General features: G+C 42.3%; 1 protein-coding gene across 11 annotated transcripts in view; it reads left to right on the top strand.

The window, feature by feature from the left end:
• Nucleotides 1-21519, top strand: part of lrmp (lymphoid-restricted membrane protein) — a 52315-nt gene that overhangs the window by 14748 nt on the left and 16048 nt on the right. For all 11 annotated transcript variants that reach the window (XM_033614159.2, XM_033614166.2, XM_033614162.2 and 8 more), the window contains exons 7-23: nt 773-931; nt 1014-1131; nt 2400-2450; nt 2633-2710; nt 2963-3019; nt 3274-3333; nt 3818-3882; nt 4914-5007; nt 5576-5722; nt 7045-7146; nt 8439-8590; nt 10840-10951; nt 11933-12176; nt 14148-14200; nt 18095-18194; nt 19842-20019; nt 20977-21064. In XM_033614159.2, the coding sequence (XP_033470050.2) occupies nt 773-931; nt 1014-1131; nt 2400-2450; nt 2633-2710; nt 2963-3019; nt 3274-3333; nt 3818-3882; nt 4914-5007; nt 5576-5722; nt 7045-7146; nt 8439-8590; nt 10840-10951; nt 11933-12176; nt 14148-14200; nt 18095-18194; nt 19842-20019; nt 20977-21064 (1858 nt within the window). The remainder of the gene's footprint in view (nt 1-772; nt 932-1013; nt 1132-2399; nt 2451-2632; nt 2711-2962; nt 3020-3273; nt 3334-3817; nt 3883-4913; nt 5008-5575; nt 5723-7044; nt 7147-8438; nt 8591-10839; nt 10952-11932; nt 12177-14147; nt 14201-18094; nt 18195-19841; nt 20020-20976; nt 21065-21519) is intronic.

Raw genomic sequence — 21519 nt, 5'->3', positions numbered from 1 at the left:
ACAAGCAAGTTACTGCTGCTGTGCCACATGCATAAATTGCACCCAGTCCCTCTCATACTTTGGAGACACATGCTCCAATACTAGGGCTGTGCATCATTTAAAAAAATAGGATACCAGTACCAATACCAGTCCTCATAAAGTGGCACTATTTCCAATAGAGTACTTCATTTGATACCCATCATGTGAATGGAAGCATTCATTATATGACTTTAATTACTTACGAATGTTTTTGTGGCATCTCAACCCGCTTAACTGCCAACTCCATAACAACAGTGTGCTCGACTCACCACACCACAGACTGTATGAGTTGTAGCTGCTGTAGCGGGCCAATCATACGTAGCATTAAATCAAAGAACACTTACTTAGCAAAACTATAAATGTAGCTATTCATTTTTCTCTACATCTTGGTACAGAAAAGATCAAATGGAAGAACTGTTTGATTGGAGAAGTTTCAATACTACTTGGTACTTGTAGATTTCATTCAATACATTAAAGTTATCCAGTACGGATGCACAGCCCTAATCGATACTGCTGCTGTGTAATGACCCCAGCTATTTGATAAAGTCAAAGAGAAGGAGTCTACAGTCTACATTTGTTTGGTCAGCGTGAGAGAGTGTCTGAAATTGTATGTTTCAAGCCAAAAGTATGAGAGTTGGCACTGCTGTGATACTGAAGAACTCAGAGTGCTATTTCGAAAGCAGGAGGCAGCACTCAGCTCCAGTGGGTCCAGTTTAACCCCTTCCTTGTTATGTGTGTGTGTTTCTCTCCTCAGTGAGACATCAGAGTTGGTGTATTGTGTTGCCGACCTTCAGATGAGCAACCAAAAGCTCCAGGAGGAAGTGAAGAAGCTGAAGCAGGTGGTGGAAGGCATGGAGGACAGCAACCAGAGGCTGGCAGAGGAGAACGAGGAGCTACGCACTCAGGCCAGGGTGTAAGATCATACAAGTACACAGCACAGATTTAATGCAGGATGCCTTGGTTTGTTGACTTCATCTGTTTGTCCTTATGCACAGTAACCAGCAGCTGGCCCAGAAGGAGAAGATGCTGAAGGAGGAGGTGGAGGAGATGAAGGCCACTCTGACCTGCACGGAGGAAGGCAGAGCTCGCGCCTCCGCACACAGCAAACATGTGGTCAGTCAGACTCAGGCAGCACAGAGAGGATCTATGAGAATGCTTTCTGCTTGTATGCTTAAGTGCAAACAAATGGCATGTTTTGTTAGGGTTTCTTCTCCTATAGGTTGTTTAGTAGTGCTGTCATGATTCTGGAATTTCTAACTTTGAATAACTAACCTTGAAAAATACTGATATTTGATATCATTTTGATAACATGGGAAAAAATAACATTGAGGACTTAACTATAACATAACAACTACTTTACAGCAACATGGTTAGTAGCAGAGAACAGCAGATTGTCTGTGGTGAACATTAACATAAGAGAGAGCGAAAAAGCGCAGCTGATATTGGTGTATTGATACTGCAGAAAATGAGCATTTAAACCACTTAAAATATTTAGAATCTATGTATCAATGAGTCGATATTTTTGACAACACTATCAGACAGTTGCAGCTGAAATGTACTGTCGTGCGATGCAGACCAAAAGTCAAAGCATCAAATGTTGTAGACACCGTTTGAATGAAAACCTAACATGCTAATGTTCAGTGTAGCTTTGCAAAGCTGGAATATAGAGCCATATCAACAATACAGAATGTATGAAGCTTAAGTCATATATGTAATACACCTTTCAATTTTGAAAATGTTTGGCACCATAAGGCACCATCTTCGGGAGCTTTCACATGAGGGATACTGGCCCGGATTGAAGTGAACTTGACCCCAAAGTCCTGTTTGTTTGATTGGAGTGAACATTGTGTACCATACCTAGGCACGGTACGCCAGTCTGGGTCCACTTGAAAAGGTTGTCTCCAGTACGGTACGCATCAGGTGTGAACAGCTGTACCAAAACACGAAAGTAGACTGCTATTTAGCACAACTACAAGGAGCTTTAACCGGTTATGAAACAGTCTAAATTTAATGCCAATGCCTTGATATCAGATGGAAACACAACCTGCTGCAGATAGACCCAGATTCATCTTCGCTGCCACCTTCAACCTGCAGTCGGAGCCCCACGCAGTCAATCGTATCTCATATGAAAATGCCCTCAGCCACAGTTATCACTCTCCAAATAAAGTCCTCATCCCAGATTACATTTAACTTTTACATAAAATGGCAAAATTAGTCAACAACATATCATAATTATGATCTAATTTTACAGTATCTTAAGGAATCTTGGTAGACTTTCCTTCTAATGTACAAGTCAAGCTGTCACACTGTAATAGAGCAGACGATGTAGGACTGAGTGTGTGTTTCCCTGGCTGCTATTGATCCATTTTTCCTCTTTTCAGGAGAGAGAGAACCAGGGTCTCATCGCCAAGATTGCTTCTCTTCAGGAAGAGGTACCTCACTGTCCAAATAGAACTTTTGTCGGAGAGGTTGACAGTAAAATCAATGACCTGAATTCACAGGGAATCAGGAGCACTCGCTCATCCATAGATAGCTTACAGAGAGTACATTGTTACAAGTGTGTTCATGAAAGGATGCGACCAGCTGCTCTAACTCCCCTCTGATGGCTCCCCAGAACTTCAAGGTCACCATGGAGACGGACGAGCTTCAGAGGAGAATAACAGAGCTGTGTGACATTAATGCTGACCTTCAGGTACCTTTACTATCTGTCCGTTATAATTTTAGATTTTGTGCTGCATTATTACATCTCTACTCGTCCTCTTCACTCTGCTCTCACACAGTGTCCTTCTCTTGTTCTTTCTGCCTCCCACTCTGGTATTTTTGAGTGTATATCCACCGAGTCTGACTTCACTCTGTAAATCTGTTTCAGGCACATTAGAATTACTATGTCAACCATGCCGCCGTTACACTGTGGATTCTTTGTGTGCCTCTTCCCTGTCCTCAGGTGCAGATTCACTCTTTTGATGCTGTCGTTGGTGAAAAGGAAGCTGTGATACTAGAGGTCAGTGCCTTATGTTGTGTTATTATCCATTTTACTGTTGCTGTAAAGCTAGGTGTGACAGTTCTGTTCATCCTAATACTTAAAATTCCTTGAATTTATTCAACCAAAAAGAAAACTTATTCGCTTTAGCTATCAATTTTGTTGCTTATAAGTTTAGAAAAAAAATCAAATTTCTGTGTAAAGAAACTTGCTCTTGTCCTCTTTTCTGTTTCTCTGCAAAATTCTGGTCTTGTGTCTCTTGCCTCCTTTTACAGAAAAGCAGACAGATAAATGAGCTTAAGTCAGCAGTGGAGGAATACTCCTCCATCACAGAGGTCAGTGTGTTGAACTTCACATCATATCATTATTTCAGTTTCCACGCATCAGCAACCCCCACTAGTCACTAAAAAAGCATATCAGAAAATCTTGTTTACAAAATGGCAGCACTCAAATAGGATTATAGATATTGAGCATGAACTTAAAGTAATGATTTTATTTTTTAACAAAATGTATATCTGGGAATGTGTTTAAAGCTAAATGTGATATGCTAATTTAACATCATTTTTGCCATGTCAACAAACAAACAGACACATCTCTGCTTTTTCCTATGTGATGGTACAATTATCAGCATGTGTGTCACTGGTGTTTTGGTCGTGGAGCTCGACTGTGGGAGACGAAGCACCTGCTGTCTTTCTACACCCAGGCCTTTGCAGTCAACAAATGTGTTGTAGTGGAGCAAGGGTGGACGTCATAGTTGGCCTCTAAATGACTATGTGGATGGACTGAGTGATGTTGGTTTCTGTGTTTTGTTGATTCCAGCTGCTGAGGGCAGACAAGAGCAAGTTGGAGAGCCAGATGCAGATGATGCACCCCGACCTGACGGGGTAAGTGAACAACCTGGGAGGAAAGGGGTCTGAAACATGAACGGTTGAAGGACTACTAAGGAAGTATGCTAGGGCACAATGGCTATATGGCCAAGTGCAATATCCAAATCACAGGAGCTGCAATTTTGTGATAAAGGTGAAATTATAAATGAAGCATTGTGGTGATACAGAGATGTCCCAGCCTACAGATCATATTCCACACCTAAGGGCACATGGTTGTTTAGTACGAACACCAGCAAAAATCTCATCATCATTTTCATATTTCTTTCTGTAAAAATGAAATGCAAGAATTACCATTCCCTTTAAAATCACGACTGTCAAAATAATTACAATATGATTTGGTGTTGGTTCAAATGTGAAGGGTATCCAGCTCAACTTTTGTGAGCCTGCAAGTCGTAATATGACATTGAAGGCACTGTGATTGTGTGATCACTCTGCTGATAGACACTTACATCAGACCGAAGTCATCACTGCTGCACTGTTACATTTTTCCAGTCACCGATTATCTTAGTGTTATGATCATTTTCAGTTATGGTGTTATAGCGTTACTGAGTTGGGTTGGAGATGTGAGTGCATCTCTGAGATAAACTGCAAACATCCCTGCACAATCTAATCTGTAGCATTTCATTTACCCAGATTATGTCAGTGTTTGGAGAATAAATTAACTACCTCCATGTCTTTCCACCATTTTCTCCTCTGCTTATGAACTTTTACACTTCTTTAAAAGTCCTTCTTCCTACTCCTAACAGTTTCTTGCCTTAGAAGCTCTCATAATGGCTAAAATGCTTTGTGAATAACTGTTATCATTCCCAGGATCTGGTCCTTACTAAATGGGAAAATCCTTAGAAAAGTTTTAAATCCGAGGATTTTCTTAGAGTTCATCACTAGGAGCAACTATTTGTACATGAAAGCTTTGTGAATATGGCCCTTGGTCTGTAACTTTAAGAAAGATTTCTTCATTACCACCTTTTCTAATTAATGTCTTTGTTTGTTATTATTTGAATCCACCCTCTCCACCCTGTCCTGCACAGGGCTGGTCTGTCCCTGTCAGTGGCATACAGGTTGAACCAGAGCACCTCAGGCTCTCTACAGACAGAACTGGCTTTGGCACAGTCACCACTGGAGGTCAGCACTCCCTCACTGTCTGTCTTTTTCATCTGCTCTCCTTTTCTTCTCTGGTCTTTATTTTACCTCCTTCTCCTTCTTGCTGTCAATCTCATGTCTTTCACTTTGTTTTACATTCTGGCATTTATCCTCATGTCTCGGTACATGTCTGTCTCTGGTCTTTTATTCCTGACAGCTCTGGGACATCTTCCTTGTAGCAGCCAAACTCTTGCACATGTGAACTTGAAGGCACCCCACACAGATACAACATTCTCACCAACTACTTCAGCCGACACAGCTAGTTGTACATTGTTATGTAATCTCAGTTTATGGTGCCCCTGATCCCAGCTGCACTTCTAAGAAGTTTTATGCCACAGGCAGGAAATCAATCTCTAAAGATTTTTCTTCCACAAACTGTAGGGCTTCTCACATACTTCACACACAATACAAGCACTGTCTGAACATCAGATGCAGTTCTTCACATGCTGTGTACTTCCCACAGTTCAGCCTGTCTGTAACAATTAGACTGATGGGAAGTGTTTTGAATCTCATTTGCTCCTTTGTATTAATATACTGCTATCTCCTGCAGGGACCTCATGGAGTTGACCATTTGTCCACCACTATGAGCTTTGCCTCCCCGCTGGATGAGACACTGGACAGGGAGGTGTTGCTGATGCTGCAGGGACCCAACCCTGAACACATGGCTCTGGAGTTCAAGAGCCTCCTGAATAAACTGGTAACTACGTGTGTGTATGTGAAGCCCTGACTTGAAAAATCCAGGTGTTCTTTTGTATAAAATGTTATATGTATGACTTGCACATGTTGATACTGTAAATGTCACTCTGTTCTGATAAACACAGGCTCAACATAGCACCCAGGACCCAATGATATCTGTTGAATATTTTGCTCTACGATCAGGTTAAGATTGCTTAGGCCCTCATATGAGCTCAAAACAGTTACAATAGTATGATGACTGGATGCCAAACAACTACTTACAGTTAAACACAGACAAGACAGAGGTTCTGATAATTACTTCAGATAGTATAGCTTCAAAGGTTGCTCAGACATCTCGGTCCCTTTCGTCAGCTATCGATCAAATTTTAAGAATCTTGGTGATATTTTTGATCAGGGCATGCATTTTGATCATCTCATTTAGTCAATGACCTGTACTTGTTTTATTCAGCTAAGAAATATTGCAATGCTCGGGTTTGTGGCGTCTCGACTTGAGTTCAAGATGATTATCCAGGCTTTGTGTCCTCCCGACTGGACTACTGTGATTCTCTTTTTACTTGTCTAAACAAATCTTTTCTGAATCATCTTCAAATAATCCAGGACACTGCTGCTCGGCTGTTAGCCAGGTGCAGCAGGTCGACCCACATCACGCCTATCTTAGTTTCTTTACTCTGGCTTCCAATCAAGTTCAGGATTTACTTCAAGATACTTGTTCTCACGTATAGAGCCCTCCACAGTCAGGCACCTGAATGCGTCAGTGATCTCCTCCATCCATATGTCAGTAGGTCCCTTAGGTGTTCAGAACAGGAGCTACTGGCTGTCCCCCACACCAGACTCAAAACACTATGACTCCAACATTGGAGCTCTCTTCCATTACGTTTTGGGTCTGCAGTCTCTTTAGAAATTAAAAAGACAACAACTGAAGACTCATCTTTTCAAAATGGCCTTTGTCCCACCCTAAATTGTCCAGTGCTTGTTCCCTGGTATGTTTCTGTTTGGGGTCTCAGTAGCCTGCATTTGCTCTATGTTTTACTTTCTTTTTGTTGCACTGTTGCCTTTGTTTTTATTGATTGCATGTTTCATTGTTTGATTTCTTGACTGTATTTTGTGAAGCACTTTGTGTGAAGCACTTTTCACCTTGTGAAATTCCATTTCTGTGAAAGGTGCTTCATCAAATACAGTTTATTATTAATATTATGTAACAGGTTTGTGTGTGTAAACCTCTTGTCTGTTTGTGTCTAGTGTTGTCCACAAGGCATTTTCAATTCTTGATCTTCCATCCTAATACATTGCTTTCTCACAACATGTTTCCTCTTTGTCTCTCAGAAAAGAGATTTCAGAGAAGAAACCCACTCTGTCTTGTCTACAGCCAGAGGCTTACAGGGTGACCATGCACAGCCAGAGGGCAACACAGACACCAGTCTCCAGGTCAGATACACTTTCACAGACATGTTTAATGTTAATTTATTTTATTTACAGAGCACTTTTCCGGGAACTCAGACTCTTAAATGAGTTAAAGTGATCATAAGACCGTCAGTTAAAATTTTGTAGTCAATGTCAGACTTCCTACGATGATGTAAGCTTAAGAAAAGCAGGAGGTTCACAGGGTTCTGCCATGTTTGTGCCTTTGTATGTTCCTGTATAGCCGTTTAAGGTCCAGACATTGTGCTGTGTTTTCGTTTTTATACTTGTAACACACAACAGGAGATTCTGATTGATTCAGGCAAGGGGTGATGGTCACGGTCGTCATGAACAGCAGAGTCTCTTGTCATTCTTCAAATTTGTCTGACTATTTCAACATCGGCCCTTACTGACAAAAGCTCCTGAATCTTTTCATTGGCATCTTCATGTAAATGGCCCTTCTTTTTCACTGTCAGATTTGTTTCCTTCTTGGTTTGCGCCGCCACAGATAGAAACATCATCAACACACCCACTCACTCCCTGTGAATTCTCTGGAAAGTTACCTGCTCTATGCATACCTGGACTCGATCAGACATTAAACAGACTTTGTGCTAGGGAGTTGGCAGGGTAAAGTCAGTTTAATGTCCAGTCAACTGATGCGGACATTTGCATTCACACATTCAGTTCCTCTGGGAAATTCTTGATAAGTTCAGGGTTGCGGTGCATGTGTGCAAGCGGCTTATGTTTGCATATGCATATGGGTTGATATCAGGCTGAAAATGCCCGTCTCAGTGGCTTTTTTTAAAATATATGAATCATGAAATTATGTAAAGTGATCTCTATTTTCCTCTTCCTCCACCTGTTGCAGTCTTTTTCTATCTATCACTGCCTATCTGCTCTTTCTCTCCTTCCCACACACTCTCTCTCCTCTCTAGAGATCTCTCACTTATGCAACTCCAACAGGCCCCATCCAGCAGTGTTGTTTAGTCAGTGTGTTGTAGCATGAACACAACCCACTTCCCTCCTCCCTCACTCCAACTTTCTGTATCTCTCCGTCTCTCGTTCTCTCTCTCTCCCCCCTCCTCCTGCATTGTTGCCACTCTGCATTCATTAGCCACGTACTGCCATACAGCAGTAAACATAGCAAATGAGATAGAAATCATTAGTGGAGCAGAGCTGTACCAGCGCAAGTCTGACTCCTGTTCTTCATCTGGCATGGAAAGATTTTGTTTCACTTAGGTGACAGAACTTTTTGGAGGCGTAAAAGACACCTAGCCGTTGAGGCCGTGCCGCTGACCCTCGGCCTTGTCTTCCCACAGACACTGAAGGCTGAGCTGGACACGAGGAGGGCAGACTGGGCCCTCAGCCTGGACCAGCTGGCCCAGTACACAGACTCACTGGAGAAGGAGCTGATCAAAATGGCCAGCAACATGAGGAGGTCACGCACCGAGATCCTGCACCTTTCAGTCAGGTGAGCGAAGCTTTGCTGTCTGCACTCTCTGTAGATGATAAAATAAGTGGGCAGGCAGAAATGTGTGAGCTGCTGAACGCTGAAGTGAGTGATGTTGTTGGAGAATTTGGTTTGAGAGCAGAGGGAAGTGAAAGAGAAGTACCAGAGGAAGACTGAAGAGAATCGATTGGCAGTGAATCTTGTGCTGGCTAATTAAAGACAACTTGACTGTAAGGTAGGAAAATCTTTCTTTGAGGGGGAGCTGTGATCTCATTGGTTGAATTAAACCCTAGTAGGCAGAGCTATTTTCTGGCTAAGTAAGGTAATACTAACGCTACTGAAGAAGGCATTAGTGAGACATTAGGCATTCGTAAGAAAGCTGGAAGCTGATTATATCTATCAGAATAATTGCTACCTGGAAAAAACAGTCTAGGCATAATGAGCTATCATTGTTAGCTGGTTAGCCTAGTTGACCTCACATGTCCAGCCTATAACTGTCTTTGTAAGCTTGTTTGGGTGCCTGTGGAGCTTCCAAAATGTTAAACGCTACACTGTCCAGAGTGAAGTTATTTCAGCCATTAGAATAGATTTGTAGAACTTATTAAAACTTAAACACCACATGCTATGCTAAAAAATCCACCCCCAAATGACCATTTGTATATCAGTTACTCTCCTTGTGTTATGTTGAATTTGTGAAGAAAACATGAAATAAATTGAAGTCACAGGGCTGTGTTTAACAACAGCAAAATTTGCAGACTCTCACACAATTCATGCACTGTAATCCAATTCTCATTTATTCAGTGGTATTCTCAGGACAGACCATCTACACACCATGCATTTTTGCTAAAACCTTAATATTTAAAGGTCCAGTGTGCAGGATTTAGGTGCATCTGTTGGCAGAAATGGTATATAATATCCATAACTGTGTTTTCATAAGTGTATAATCATCTGAAACTCAGAATCATTGTGTTTTCATTACCTTAGAATGAAGTGTTTATATCGACATATGGAGCAGGTCCTCTTCTAAGGTGTCCGCCATGTTGTTTCTATAGTAGCCCAGATCAGACAGGGCAAACACTGGCTGTAGATAGGGCAAATCTTGTAGGCTTTTGTAGTTCTCTTCACGATTGCCACACAGGAGAAGTTTCAGTTGGTTGCAGTCTGTAACCTCACCACTAGATGCCACTAAACCCTACACACTAGACCTTTAAAACTGATAGTGAAACTTATCTGTGCTCCCTTAAGCCAGACTCCATTGACAGAAATGGTAGTTTTACATCAGGAAGCATGGGAGCTGCTGGTATACAGCTAATTTTCTCAGATTCTCTTTTCACCTTGGCATGGAGGCATGCGAGGAAATAGTTTTTGTCACGATTTCAACACACCACAGTGTGAGTAACTGATATACAAAGGGTAATTTTCGGGGTGAAGTATTCCTCTAATGTCAGACCCCTGCAAATGGGGGTGTCTGCTCTCCAGTGCTCTCCCTCAGTGGGGGAAGGACTTGTCAGTCATCCTGCCCTCAGTGACCCCAAAGGGCCCGCCTCACTAGGTCTGGGTCCGTGCCAAATCTGGACTTCACTCTGACTCTGTGATGGGTTTGCCTTGGGCCGTGTGTGTGTGTGTGTGTGTGTGTGTGTGTGTGTGTGTGTGTGTGTGTTTGTGTGTGTGTTCATGGAGACGGCCATCCCCTTCAGATATATAACGGTGCTAGAGTGGTCCAGAATGAGACCACAGAGGGAGAACTGGTCGGGCCGTCCATGTTGGATTTACTGGTGCTTAGTTGCCAGGGTGAACTTTATTACTGTTTGGGAGGAAAGGAAACTAAAGAGAGGTCATAGTAGGTAGAGTTCAGCCTCCTGCTTTGGAGTGTTTGGGCTGATACAGACTGTTCAGAGTGAGACTGGACCAGAAGAATGTGCTGGGATTCAAGTTTTGTTGGAGGACACATTTTAAGTTCTGTGTAGTCTTGAGATTAGAGGGTTAGGCTGGGACTGGATCTACAAAACCGTGAAGTGAAGAAGCCGATACTGGGCCAGTCGGAGAACTGGCGGTGGTCACCCTGGGCAACAGAATGGGACACTGCATGGGCCTGCGGATTGGGTACAGTATGTCCATTGTACTGTCTTCGAGGATCTCTGTGCATGTGTTTTCTAGCTGTCTGGACTGTTAAGATGGCTTTGATATTTGGGGTGTTTCTTCCACATTTCTCTTTAAAAAAAATCCCTCAGTAGTTTTTAATTAACAAGATTTTGTATTGTTGCATGCAGGGTGCAGGAGCAGGAGAACCAGAAGCGGCAGCTGTGTGAGGAGCTGGAGCAGCTAAAGACACCTCAGGACAGCAGAGAGGCCTCATGCCAGACACCTGCACTAGAGGAAGAGGTCAGAGAGGAAGGGAGGATGTGTGGGCCGTTCATGGCACTCATATAAATCTATATTCAATAAACAGCAGCTTCCTTCCACTATTCTCAGAAGTAATATTTTGGTCTAAGTCTAAGTCACTGCACATTGTTGATAGAATATTCAATGAATTGTACACCGTCTGGGAGGTGGGCATCATATTGTCATATTGGGTTTGAAATAACTCCAACTTTAATAATTTACATGTGAATGTCTCTGTTAGCGTTCAGTTTCCACAATAGAGGGATATTGGAGGGTTTGCTTGGAGAGCAGTGACTGAGCTCGTACTGTATTCAGACAGATGGAGTATCTGGTAGAGGAGAGTTGAGTGCGAGTTGGCGGCTGAAGCGGACATGTGCACCCACACACACGCAGAATCAGATGCGACCACACACCTACGCACTGCTCCTCGCACAAAATGCACTGACACACAGGCTTGAACATTTCCATTATTACAGCACCATTGTTTTTACTGCAGAAAACAATGAGCGTGGTGCTGAGGTAGATTTGCATACAGCAAACAAGTTGTGCTTTGACAAATAAAACAGTTCTCACTTTGAGATCATTTATTCAGTTTAGCTGTGGATCAGGGAAGGACCAACACAACTCTCTTAGTCACCAGAAAGAACAGTATTAAAAAGAAAATATAATCTATGAGCTCTGTTTTGTTTAATGTTTAAAAGTTTATTGGGATTTTTCTTGCTGCAAATTTTATTTTTTCCCAGAAAAAACAGGTCAGTCTCCGGTACATTTTTCAATGGTTTGATTTCTTTTCTGTGCTGCTCTTTTCAACTATGGTGGCAGTCACTGCTGAACTTCAACTTCATCACTTCCAGTCCTCCGTTTGGATTTTGCACAGTGGGATTTGTCACAGTTTGGCAGGATTTTATGCATTCCATTTTTGTGCTCTTTTTATTGAGTTTTTATTGAGACCTCATCTTTCCCTTTCTTTCTTTTTTTTAGCCTGGAGATGACTTGGACTGGGATGAGGAGTTCGCCCTTCAAGACTTCCTGAAAAACGAGTTAGCAGAGAGGAATTGCAGGGAACAGGGCGGGCGAACGGACAGAGGTGAAGAGGAGGACGGGGAGGAGAAGTGGACAGTGGTGGACAGAGCTGGAGAGGGAGACGCGAGGGACACGTCTACTCCTCAGTCTGCCCTCTGTAGGGAGGCCCAGCCTGGATACGGTGCAACGGGAGAGGGTCTAGGTGAGTGGGGACATGAAGGTGGACGTAACAACCACTAGCAGGTCATCTGCTAAGCAACTATCTAATACTTGTATACTGTAGATATTTATTTGAACTGTCTTTCAACAGATTAAATCTTTAAAACTTATCTCAGTCTCGGTCCTTCAGATTTTCTTGGAAAATTTGTCCTTTACAGTCCTTTACATAGAAGTTATACCATAGGCTGCTAGATGCAACTGAGAACGCCGGGGAAAGTCTCAATTTTTATGTTACGTTACAACCTGTTTTCCTATTGGCAAGCTGTTAATGCTGGTACAGTTACACACTGAACCTTTAAAGCTATATATTTGTCTTTTTAAGGAAATGACAACCAGCCTTTATGAAGAACAATGATTCGCCCAACGCACGTATAAATGGATTCATAGCACATTTAGACAGGATTGTTATGGAACTTAAAATGTTAACTTTAAGTCTACTAGTCTGTGTACATCAGATAATTATTGACATCAACTTTAAAGTAAGAAACCAAAGTGTATCCTTAACTTTTCAACTATCCTATATTCTACACAAGCATAAAAGCATTCACCAAAGGTTCTGGTGTGCCACCCCAATATTCTCAGCAGCCCCATTTGGCCACCACTATGAAAAATTTCTGGTGGTGCCACTGCCCGACGTCCTCTCATGCTGACCCATCCCACGACCACCGACATCCCTGGGATCGTGCTTCTCTCCCTTTTGTTCATGTGGAGCCAAGACCATCTTACAACCCTATAAATTCCCCCAGCCCCGACATAGTTATTTAGAATGATGAATCTTCCTTGAGCCACTAAAATCCATCATAATTAGCCCAGAGCTAACTGGAACCTCATAAGGCCAAGCCAAATAGGGCTAAATATAGTTTAATATTTTTATAGCCCCACTCTGACCCCTGCCCGCCCTGTTTCTAGTTCTGGATCCAACTCGGTAGAAATAAGCCTTGAAGCTAACCTCATGCAGCAAGAATGTGAACTAATTCATCCTGCCTCTTCCTCATGCATGATCATTTTGAGACCATACTTTGAAGGAGTACAGTTTTATCCACATTCATACCTCTAGATTTGGTATGCCTAAACTGAGCACACCTGTTTCTTGCAAATCCTCAGCTGATGTTAGCCATAAATATGCACATCATAAACGGCAATAATTTAGCTATAAAAGTCTTTCTCACTCTCGTAGATCTTAATTGTGAAGCCAGAAAGGACAGATTTTTGGCTCAGACTGACCACTTAAACATTATGTATTAAAATTCACTCACATGTTCAGCTGGTGCACCAACTTGCAGGTGTCTTAAAGTGTTTCACAGGATAAACTATAGGTGAAAATGCTCACAGACTGTGTGTGTGTGTGTGTGTGTGTGTGTGTGTGTGTGAAAGAGAGACAGCGAAAGAGTGTGTGGATTATCCCCCTGTAATCCCAGGGTAGTTCACAGGGCACTCAGCCACCCTTGAAGCACCAGTACAGTACACACACTCACCCACTGTAAGGATACACACACTCTGAGGCCCTTGGCGGTAGACCCCTGCCTTCTATGGTTGTTGTGGCCCTGCTCTTATAAAGGTTGTGAGTGTGTGTGTCTACACAGGATGTGAAATCCTCTCTTCCTCAAGGCCCTTGTATGGCCAGGTGTGCGACCGGTCCAGGGCTCCGAAGTGAGCTTGGTAATCCCCCATTCCTCGGCCTGCATGAGCGGCTGGCAGGCAGAGAGAAAGAAAACAAGAGTGTGAATGTGGTCATTAATGCCACCTTAGCCATGCATGGTATTTTAACCTCTCTGCCCCTCCCTCAGCTCCATGCCTTGCATAATAGACAGTCTGACCTTTTATGGTTAAAGGTGGGGTGCGTTTGGATGTCTTTTAACCGTTGTAGATGAATTGGGCAAGCGATTGGATTTTTTTTTCTTTAATAAACAGCTTTTTTATTTTATTTGTCCTTCTTCCTCTGTTTCTGTTATAGACTCTCTAGCCTGCACTGAGTCAGAGCCGGAGGTGAACAGTCAATCTTTGCAGGTAAATCTAATTATGACATTTTCCTGCCATGGGAGCTATTGTGCAAGATACTTACCACCATGTTTGGGATTGTGCCTGAGTGTGATCTTTGCGAACTGTCCTTTAACCCTGCATTTTCCTCAATATTTGCTTGCACAAATGTGATAACACTTACCTCTAAAGTAGTTCAGCAATTATGGACGAGTGAGTGGGATGTTGCTACCTGAAGTTGTAGAACTGTTTCAAGGAGGGAACTTCTCATCTTTAGCCTGGCATTAACACTATAACAATATAGTCAACTGAATGTAACTTCCTAACATCTTTAAATCTCTGGAAACCACATTGCAAATTAATTTGCAATGGCTCACATGTAATTGTTAGTGGATAACACCAGTGTTGACCTTGTTGGAGCCCATGTGCCTGTGGCTTAGTGCAGTGATCAGGAATATGTAAAAAAAAAAAAAATGTCCTTGTGTAGGATTAGACTCCCTTTCATTTCAACAAACAGTTTGGTATCTCATATATTAAAAGTTAAAAACAGCAACAAAAGAAATCTCAGGGATTTTTAAGCTTTGTCCAGTGTCTTAAATGGGCTGACATTATGTCATAGCCTTTAGGGAACACTAATTTTGAGAGTCAAGGATTTCAACCACTAGAGTGTGACACTTTGCACAGTAGCTGGGCTGCACTGTAAAGAGAGTGAAATGCATTGCAGAGGAGGTGAAATCTTTAAGTAACAGCCCTGTAGAGGTAACACAGTGGTGTAGTCAAGACAACCTAAACTGAAACCGTATCAAGACCAAGGAACAGGGTGGAACATGGCACCCCTCAAACTGATCTGAAAGAACCACACTCTACAGTGGCTCTGAGGGTTAAAACACAATGACATTTCAGAAAACACGACACTACAGCATTTTTCAAACGCTGCAACATTTAAGAAATGTTACATTTTGTAAAATGTTATAATCTTTTGTAAAATGTTATGTTTTCACTCTGAGGGCTGCCATGACATCACCATAAAAACACCCACAGAAAACGAATGAAGACTCCTCTTCCTTCATCTCCATTATTGAGATTTTTTTCTCTGTTAGTATGTGTAAGTGTACCATTAGAAATATTTTAATAAAATAATCAAAAGGCATTACAGAGGTGAATTTTATGTGTTGGAATTGTCCTTTGTTTCCTATGAGCAAACACATACTGAAACTAAGGAGCTGAAACCATCTTTATTTTACACTCCTTTTTTTTGCACAGGCAGTTTAGTGATATCCCACAGTTGTGGTCTTGACTGGTCTTGAAATAAAATCCTGGGTCCTCTTCCTCTGAAACCCAGACAAGACTAATAGTGAGTAGAGTAAAAATGCAGTCCAGACTGAGATGAGACAGAGACCGAAAAGTGGTCTTCAGGCCAGCCTCCAGTACTACAACACTGAGGTTACAGGGTAAGGGTCGTTTATTTCCACCCTGAACAACTGCTGCTGAGGTGCTTTTGAGCAGGACACTGAGGCTCTACCTGCTCAGAGGCCAACAATAGATGACTCAAGTTGTACTGTGCAGCCGCCAGGTGTGTGACAGTTATGTAACTGTGTGTCAGTATGACGAAGCATGACGGTACTAAAACAGATTTGGTGCTCAGCTTACCTTGGTTTAAAGCATTAAAAAAAAAAAGTTTCATTTGGCGTACAAATCTCTGCTGTTTTCAGGAATGTAATCATGTACTTCCTTTTGCTGTGGTGGGAAGGAAGCAGGAGGTTTTTAAAGTTATGCTTGACAGCTTCAATGGGGACGAGAGCAATCTATTTATTTTTAATGACACTGTGTTCGGCTATTGTGGCATATTTTAACCCATTTAAAGCCGCTACAAGGAACTTTTAACTGGATATGCAAAAGTCTCTCGTTTCTGCTGATGTCTATGCGTGACCTACAACAGCAAATGAGACCATTGGTGTGAAGATAAGCTATTTCTATATAGTGTATATCCATACCTTTAGGAAACTGTCTCCGGGTCCGCCCCAGGTCGCTTCCAGGATGAAACGATTTACGGCACTCAGACGGCACACTTCATCTTACCTAGCTGCTTACATTTATAATGACTCTTATAAATAGTGGCTATTCCTCCTCCTCGACCCGACGTCCGCGGGGAGTTAAAATAGCAGCAATCGTCGGGTGAAAGTTCTGTGAAAGCACTGGACTCACCAACAGTCAGCCACGTCTCAGTCACACAGAGAAAATCCAATCCTCGGGAAGTCAGGAAATCCTTCAGGATAAACGTTTTGTTCGCTAGCGATCTAGCATTTACCAGCCCAATCCTGGCAGGAGCCGGCGGGTCCACGGCGTTAGCTGTCCAGAGAGCCACACACAGAGGCCGCAGATTGCGCAGATTCACCCCACGCCAGCGGGGACGAGGAGAGCAGGGGCCATGGGGCTGGAACACCTCATCTGGGCCTACGACAGGTACCAGCGAGTGCTGAGAAATAAAGAGGCAAGGCACCGCTCCATACTCAGTCCAAGAAGCCGTGGAAGTGTTTGCTAAACAGGCCTTCAGCCTTACCAGCTGACCGCTGCGTTTACCCCGGCGGCTGTGGTGCTTACGCCGGAGAGGTGGAGCTGGGGCGCGGCAGAGGTGAGCTGGGATCCCCGATAGGAGCGGGGGCAAAGTTTTCCCGTCTTGTTGTTTCATTCATCCCCAAAACAAACACATGCGCGAGCCAGGTAAGCATCTTTACGACAATACACGCTAGAGCTCATGGGAAATGTAGGCTTCATTCCGGCAAAACACTACCGCTTTTGTCCACAGGGTCACCAAAATCAACTCAAAATAAAAGTTTCTTATAGGGGCTTTAAAAACAAATTCTTTAAAGGTAATATTACAGACAAACCTTTTAGGCTGCTGCTGATTTTTATTAATTTCATTACTGTATAAAAACTACCTTGAAGCTTGCAGCAGATGGGTAATTCATGCCAGTGCACATTTAGTTTGCCTCACATTTGAGTCACATTGATCACACTTTTGGTTAAACCTGTATGATAATGACACTTTTGCAAATTCTTCCTGGTAGTGCGTTCAAGGATGTTTTCACCTATTAAATTTCAGTCTTCAGTTTTAAATGTCAGATACAGGAATGTCCTTGAACACACCATCAACAAAGAGGGTTTTAAACAGTTCCTGTTGCTGTCCCTGTGATAGACATATGTGAAGTCTTAAGATGCTGTAAATGTCATTTATTACATTATACGTGATATTTACTCTGCCTCGCTTATGTCACACTCTAAGCTTCTGCACTCTCTCTTTTCCTCTTCCTGCCATTTGCCTACCAAATAGCTCTTCACCTATCATTATTAACAGCCTCTGCTCACAGGCAGCAGTCTGTGAGTGTGTTGAAGCTGTATGCTTCCTTATATAGAATAACAGTGATGAAATGTTCTGGTCACACTGAGGTAAAGGGGGAAAAGACTTGCTGCTATTAGTAAAAGAAGGGATTTGAAGAAAAGTATATTTCAAATATTTTCTATGCAATACCATCACGTAGCTACGATCTCGGTGTCTTCACACTCGCAGTCCTCAATGCTTAATTAATTTCATGCCTGCGAGGTTTTAAAAACTAATTTAAACACTTCATCGTTGCCGCAGACAGTATGAAAGCGATGTTTGCTTTTGAATTCCTATGAAGATGACAGTAATTGGGGGTCCTTCCAGCAATCCATCACTGATGGAGCAGATGCTTTGTGCTGTCTGTCAGCTGTTAGATTTAGTTGACTCCTTATGCAATTTCCTCTCATCCAACAAAGATTTGTTTCTATTGACTGGCTGTGGGCCTGCTGTTTGGTACATGCTTAATGCGTGTTGCTTATTTGATCTTTTCACCCCTTCCCTTTTTTTAATATTTATCATTTTGTGTGTATGTGTGTTTTCAGGAGGAGGCAGCAGTGCCATTGAGCGCCCACTCACAGGCTGTCAGCATTACACACCCAGAGGCGGATGCTCTCCCTGATCTGTCCCACTCAGAGAACAACAGTAAGACCTCCGCCTCCCTCCCTCTCTCTCTCTCTGAAGTTCACTCTCTGTGTGGCTCACACACTGTCTTTCTGTTTCACTTTCTTCTCCCCCAACTGTCAGCTAGTCGCGCAACTGTGTGCATTTACAACTTAACCAAAGAGTGAGCCATTTCCTGACTCACTTCTTTGCTGTTTGTTTAGAGGAGAGAAGACTTTACCAAATCTTGCAAGATGAAGGTCAGACTCTGCTAAATATCACAGTGTGAACATCACTTAATTGTTTTGCTATTTTGGGAATCCAGAGCTCCATGACTGCTTTTTAAAAGCATTTTCTTAGTGACTGCATTACTGCACAACAAATTGTATTATTGCTATCCTTTGTGTTAACAGTTTACTGCTTATTTTCTTTTCTATACAAACTACATGGAGTAATGTAGACCCTTTAGATTGTCAAATGTTAAAAAGGTGTTCCCAGGACATTAAATAATACAAAAATAATATTGATAGAAATCAATCAGCCAGCATATGATTGAGGGCTGCACAGAAAAAGTGCATTTGTGAGTTGTCTATTTAAAACGCTAACTTGCAGTACTAGTACTGATGACAGGACATCATTCCTGCGACACTCGTGAGGTGCTACTAGTTGCCATGCAACCAGTAGCTTTACACAAGTGGTCATTTAACATGACAGATGCATGTTATGGTACAGTTTGATGCAGTCACCTAGTAGTGTATTAAATGTAAGTTATTGAAGGTGAGACTAAAAAAATGGACTGTAAATGATTATAATATAATGCAGGCATTTCATATCATGTTTGGGAGCCGCACAAAATGTTTCTGTGAACCACTATTGGGCCGCACTTTGAGCAACAATGATGTAAATTATAATAATATAAATATTAAAACTAATGCAAATGGAGTTCTTCTGATACCAATCCCAGTATGAGAAATACCTCTAATACTGTCTGAAACGCTGGATCAGGTATTGGCGAGTATGGGAGTCTATGCAATAATCGGATTCCACATAATTTATTAATAAACTGTACTGTAGTTTCACACCTGGATAAAATGGCAGTTTTCTTGGAAATCAGTTCTTTGCCACTCTAAAACAGTAGGTGACACAGCGAGTTGTGCTGTGCAGCCACTGGTAACTGCTGTTTTAGAGCCGTAAAGAAGAATTAATATCCAGTCAATAGAGTAGCTGATAGAAAAATGTCAGCAATTTGACAACATTTTACACTGGAAAGTCCCACAAGTGAATAGGCAGTGTGTACAGTATGCAAGGCTTTAGGTTTGAGGGGTGGTAGTAGTGTTGTCAATTACAACAACAGCAATCTCATAAAGCATTTGAAGACGATCACCTATTATCACAACCATGACAGCAATCATTTTTATCTGTACAGGGTAAGTAGTATATAGCTCTTGATTAAAGCAGTTGTATAAGATTGGTGCTCTTCACCAGCTACAAATTCAGGTATCCTCACCTCACCATTTACATCCAAGTGACACTGAGCTAATGTTTTCTGGTGTTGTCAAATTGCACCCTGGAAAATGTAGGAAATCATGACAATGAGTAACAGCAGCTGATAACCCAAACACCTGTAATCTTGGAGTGAATTAATCATCATAATTATTGATAATAATTAACACTGATTTATCTCCACAGATGCAGAAACTCCTGAGACTGCGAACTCTCCCTCCTATAGTCCAGATCAAAATCTGAGCAACTCACCTGAGCAGGACCAAACGGTCACACTTAGTAACACCCCTCCCACAGCAGCCCAGATGGTTCCTCTTGACAGCTTGTCACCTGGACCAGATGAGACCATCATCCAGACTGAGAGGTGAATACACAAATTAGTGTATTTGATAGACTGGACACAAGTCACAACACAACTAATTTTTTCCTCCAGTCAGTTCAGATGAATGTAAAAATATAAATGATTGAGCCATGGAACAAATGTTACCTTTTTATTTCCTTTAAGAGAGTGCGAGAGGGATCACTATACATGGGGCAGTGTTTTGGTTTTTTTTTGTTTTCAAAGATGGCACAACAGGTCTTATTTCCTATAACACATCTGAAATCATATCTGTCTGACAAAACAGGATCTTCCAAAACAAAGAGTACATTAAAGCAGGGCAAAAAAAGAACTGGGCTTTTCCTCACCACAGACAAAGCACCAGCTGGTGAACCAGTTGTTTGATAGCAAGATTACCTAATGAGATGTAGACAAGTATAAAGAGCCTACAAGTTGCAAAGCAACCTGCTTTATTTTTGTGTCCTTGATAGCTTTATGCTCTTCATCACATCAAAAGCTTTATCCTCAGACACACCTCTTCTGTTGGTGTTTGGATTTGCAAATCCCACCTGAGGGCCACAAAACTGAGGATTCCATAGACAGGAAACTGACATAACCTCACAGCCTCAGCCCACATCCTGATTCATTTTCATAGCAGTATGAATTATCCCTGCTAGATTTGAAGTTAATAGAGGAAACATCAATAGCCACAGTAGTCAGCATTTTCCTGAGTTCCATCATTTACCTATGACTTGGTCCACATTTGCTAATCAAATGGGTGTCTTCCCTGCTGTGGGAGGAGCGTGTAGGATAATTAGTATCCGTTCAGCCATGCTTTGCATAGGCACAGTCCACCTACAGAGAGACGAAGGCTGTTTCTTATCTCTCTTACTGTAACAGTTGTGTCTCTTTGTACAGACAGAAAGTGTGTCTAATGTATGAATTAAGAATAAGAATGGATAGTGCTTGAAAACTGACCTTTGACCTTTCACTTGTGGTCAGCATCCAGCCAACCAGTGAGGACCACAGGAGAGCAGAAGAGAAGGAAGGCAAGGCGGACTCAAGCACAGGAGCCATGAGCCGCACTAAGGTTAGTAGCGGAGAGGAAGTGTTTTAATGCAGAAGGGAATACAACTTCCTCTATTTTCTTCAGCACCAGCTCCCCGTTGCTTCCCCTTCCTCTTTTTGACCCTTTTTCTTTCTGAAGCTTCATGTGTTTCCTAGCCGGGTGAGAGGAGGTGTGTTGTGAAGCCAGGATGGGGGGGTTCAGTAGGCAGGGCGAGGGATGGCTTTCCTTCAGAAAGCCTGAGAAGGAGTCCTCGCCATGGGCAAGGAGGAGGGGAAAGATATCAAATTAAGGGAAATATCAGAGTATCAGGCAGCCATCTTTCTGCTGACTGCTCAAGGAGGACGGGTTATTGACTTTCTTGATCTCTGTTGCCAAAGGAGGCAAGTACTAAATACTTGATATGGCTTACTGAGGTGTCCAAGTGTTTTTTATTATCCTGTAATTATTATCATCAAGTTAAAATGCTTCAGATTTCC

This window comes from Epinephelus lanceolatus, chromosome 23 (assembly GCF_041903045.1).
Source record: "Epinephelus lanceolatus isolate andai-2023 chromosome 23, ASM4190304v1, whole genome shotgun sequence".
Classification (NCBI taxonomy): domain Eukaryota; kingdom Metazoa; phylum Chordata; class Actinopteri; order Perciformes; family Serranidae; genus Epinephelus; species Epinephelus lanceolatus.
This window is presented reverse-complemented; position numbering and strand designations above follow the sequence as displayed.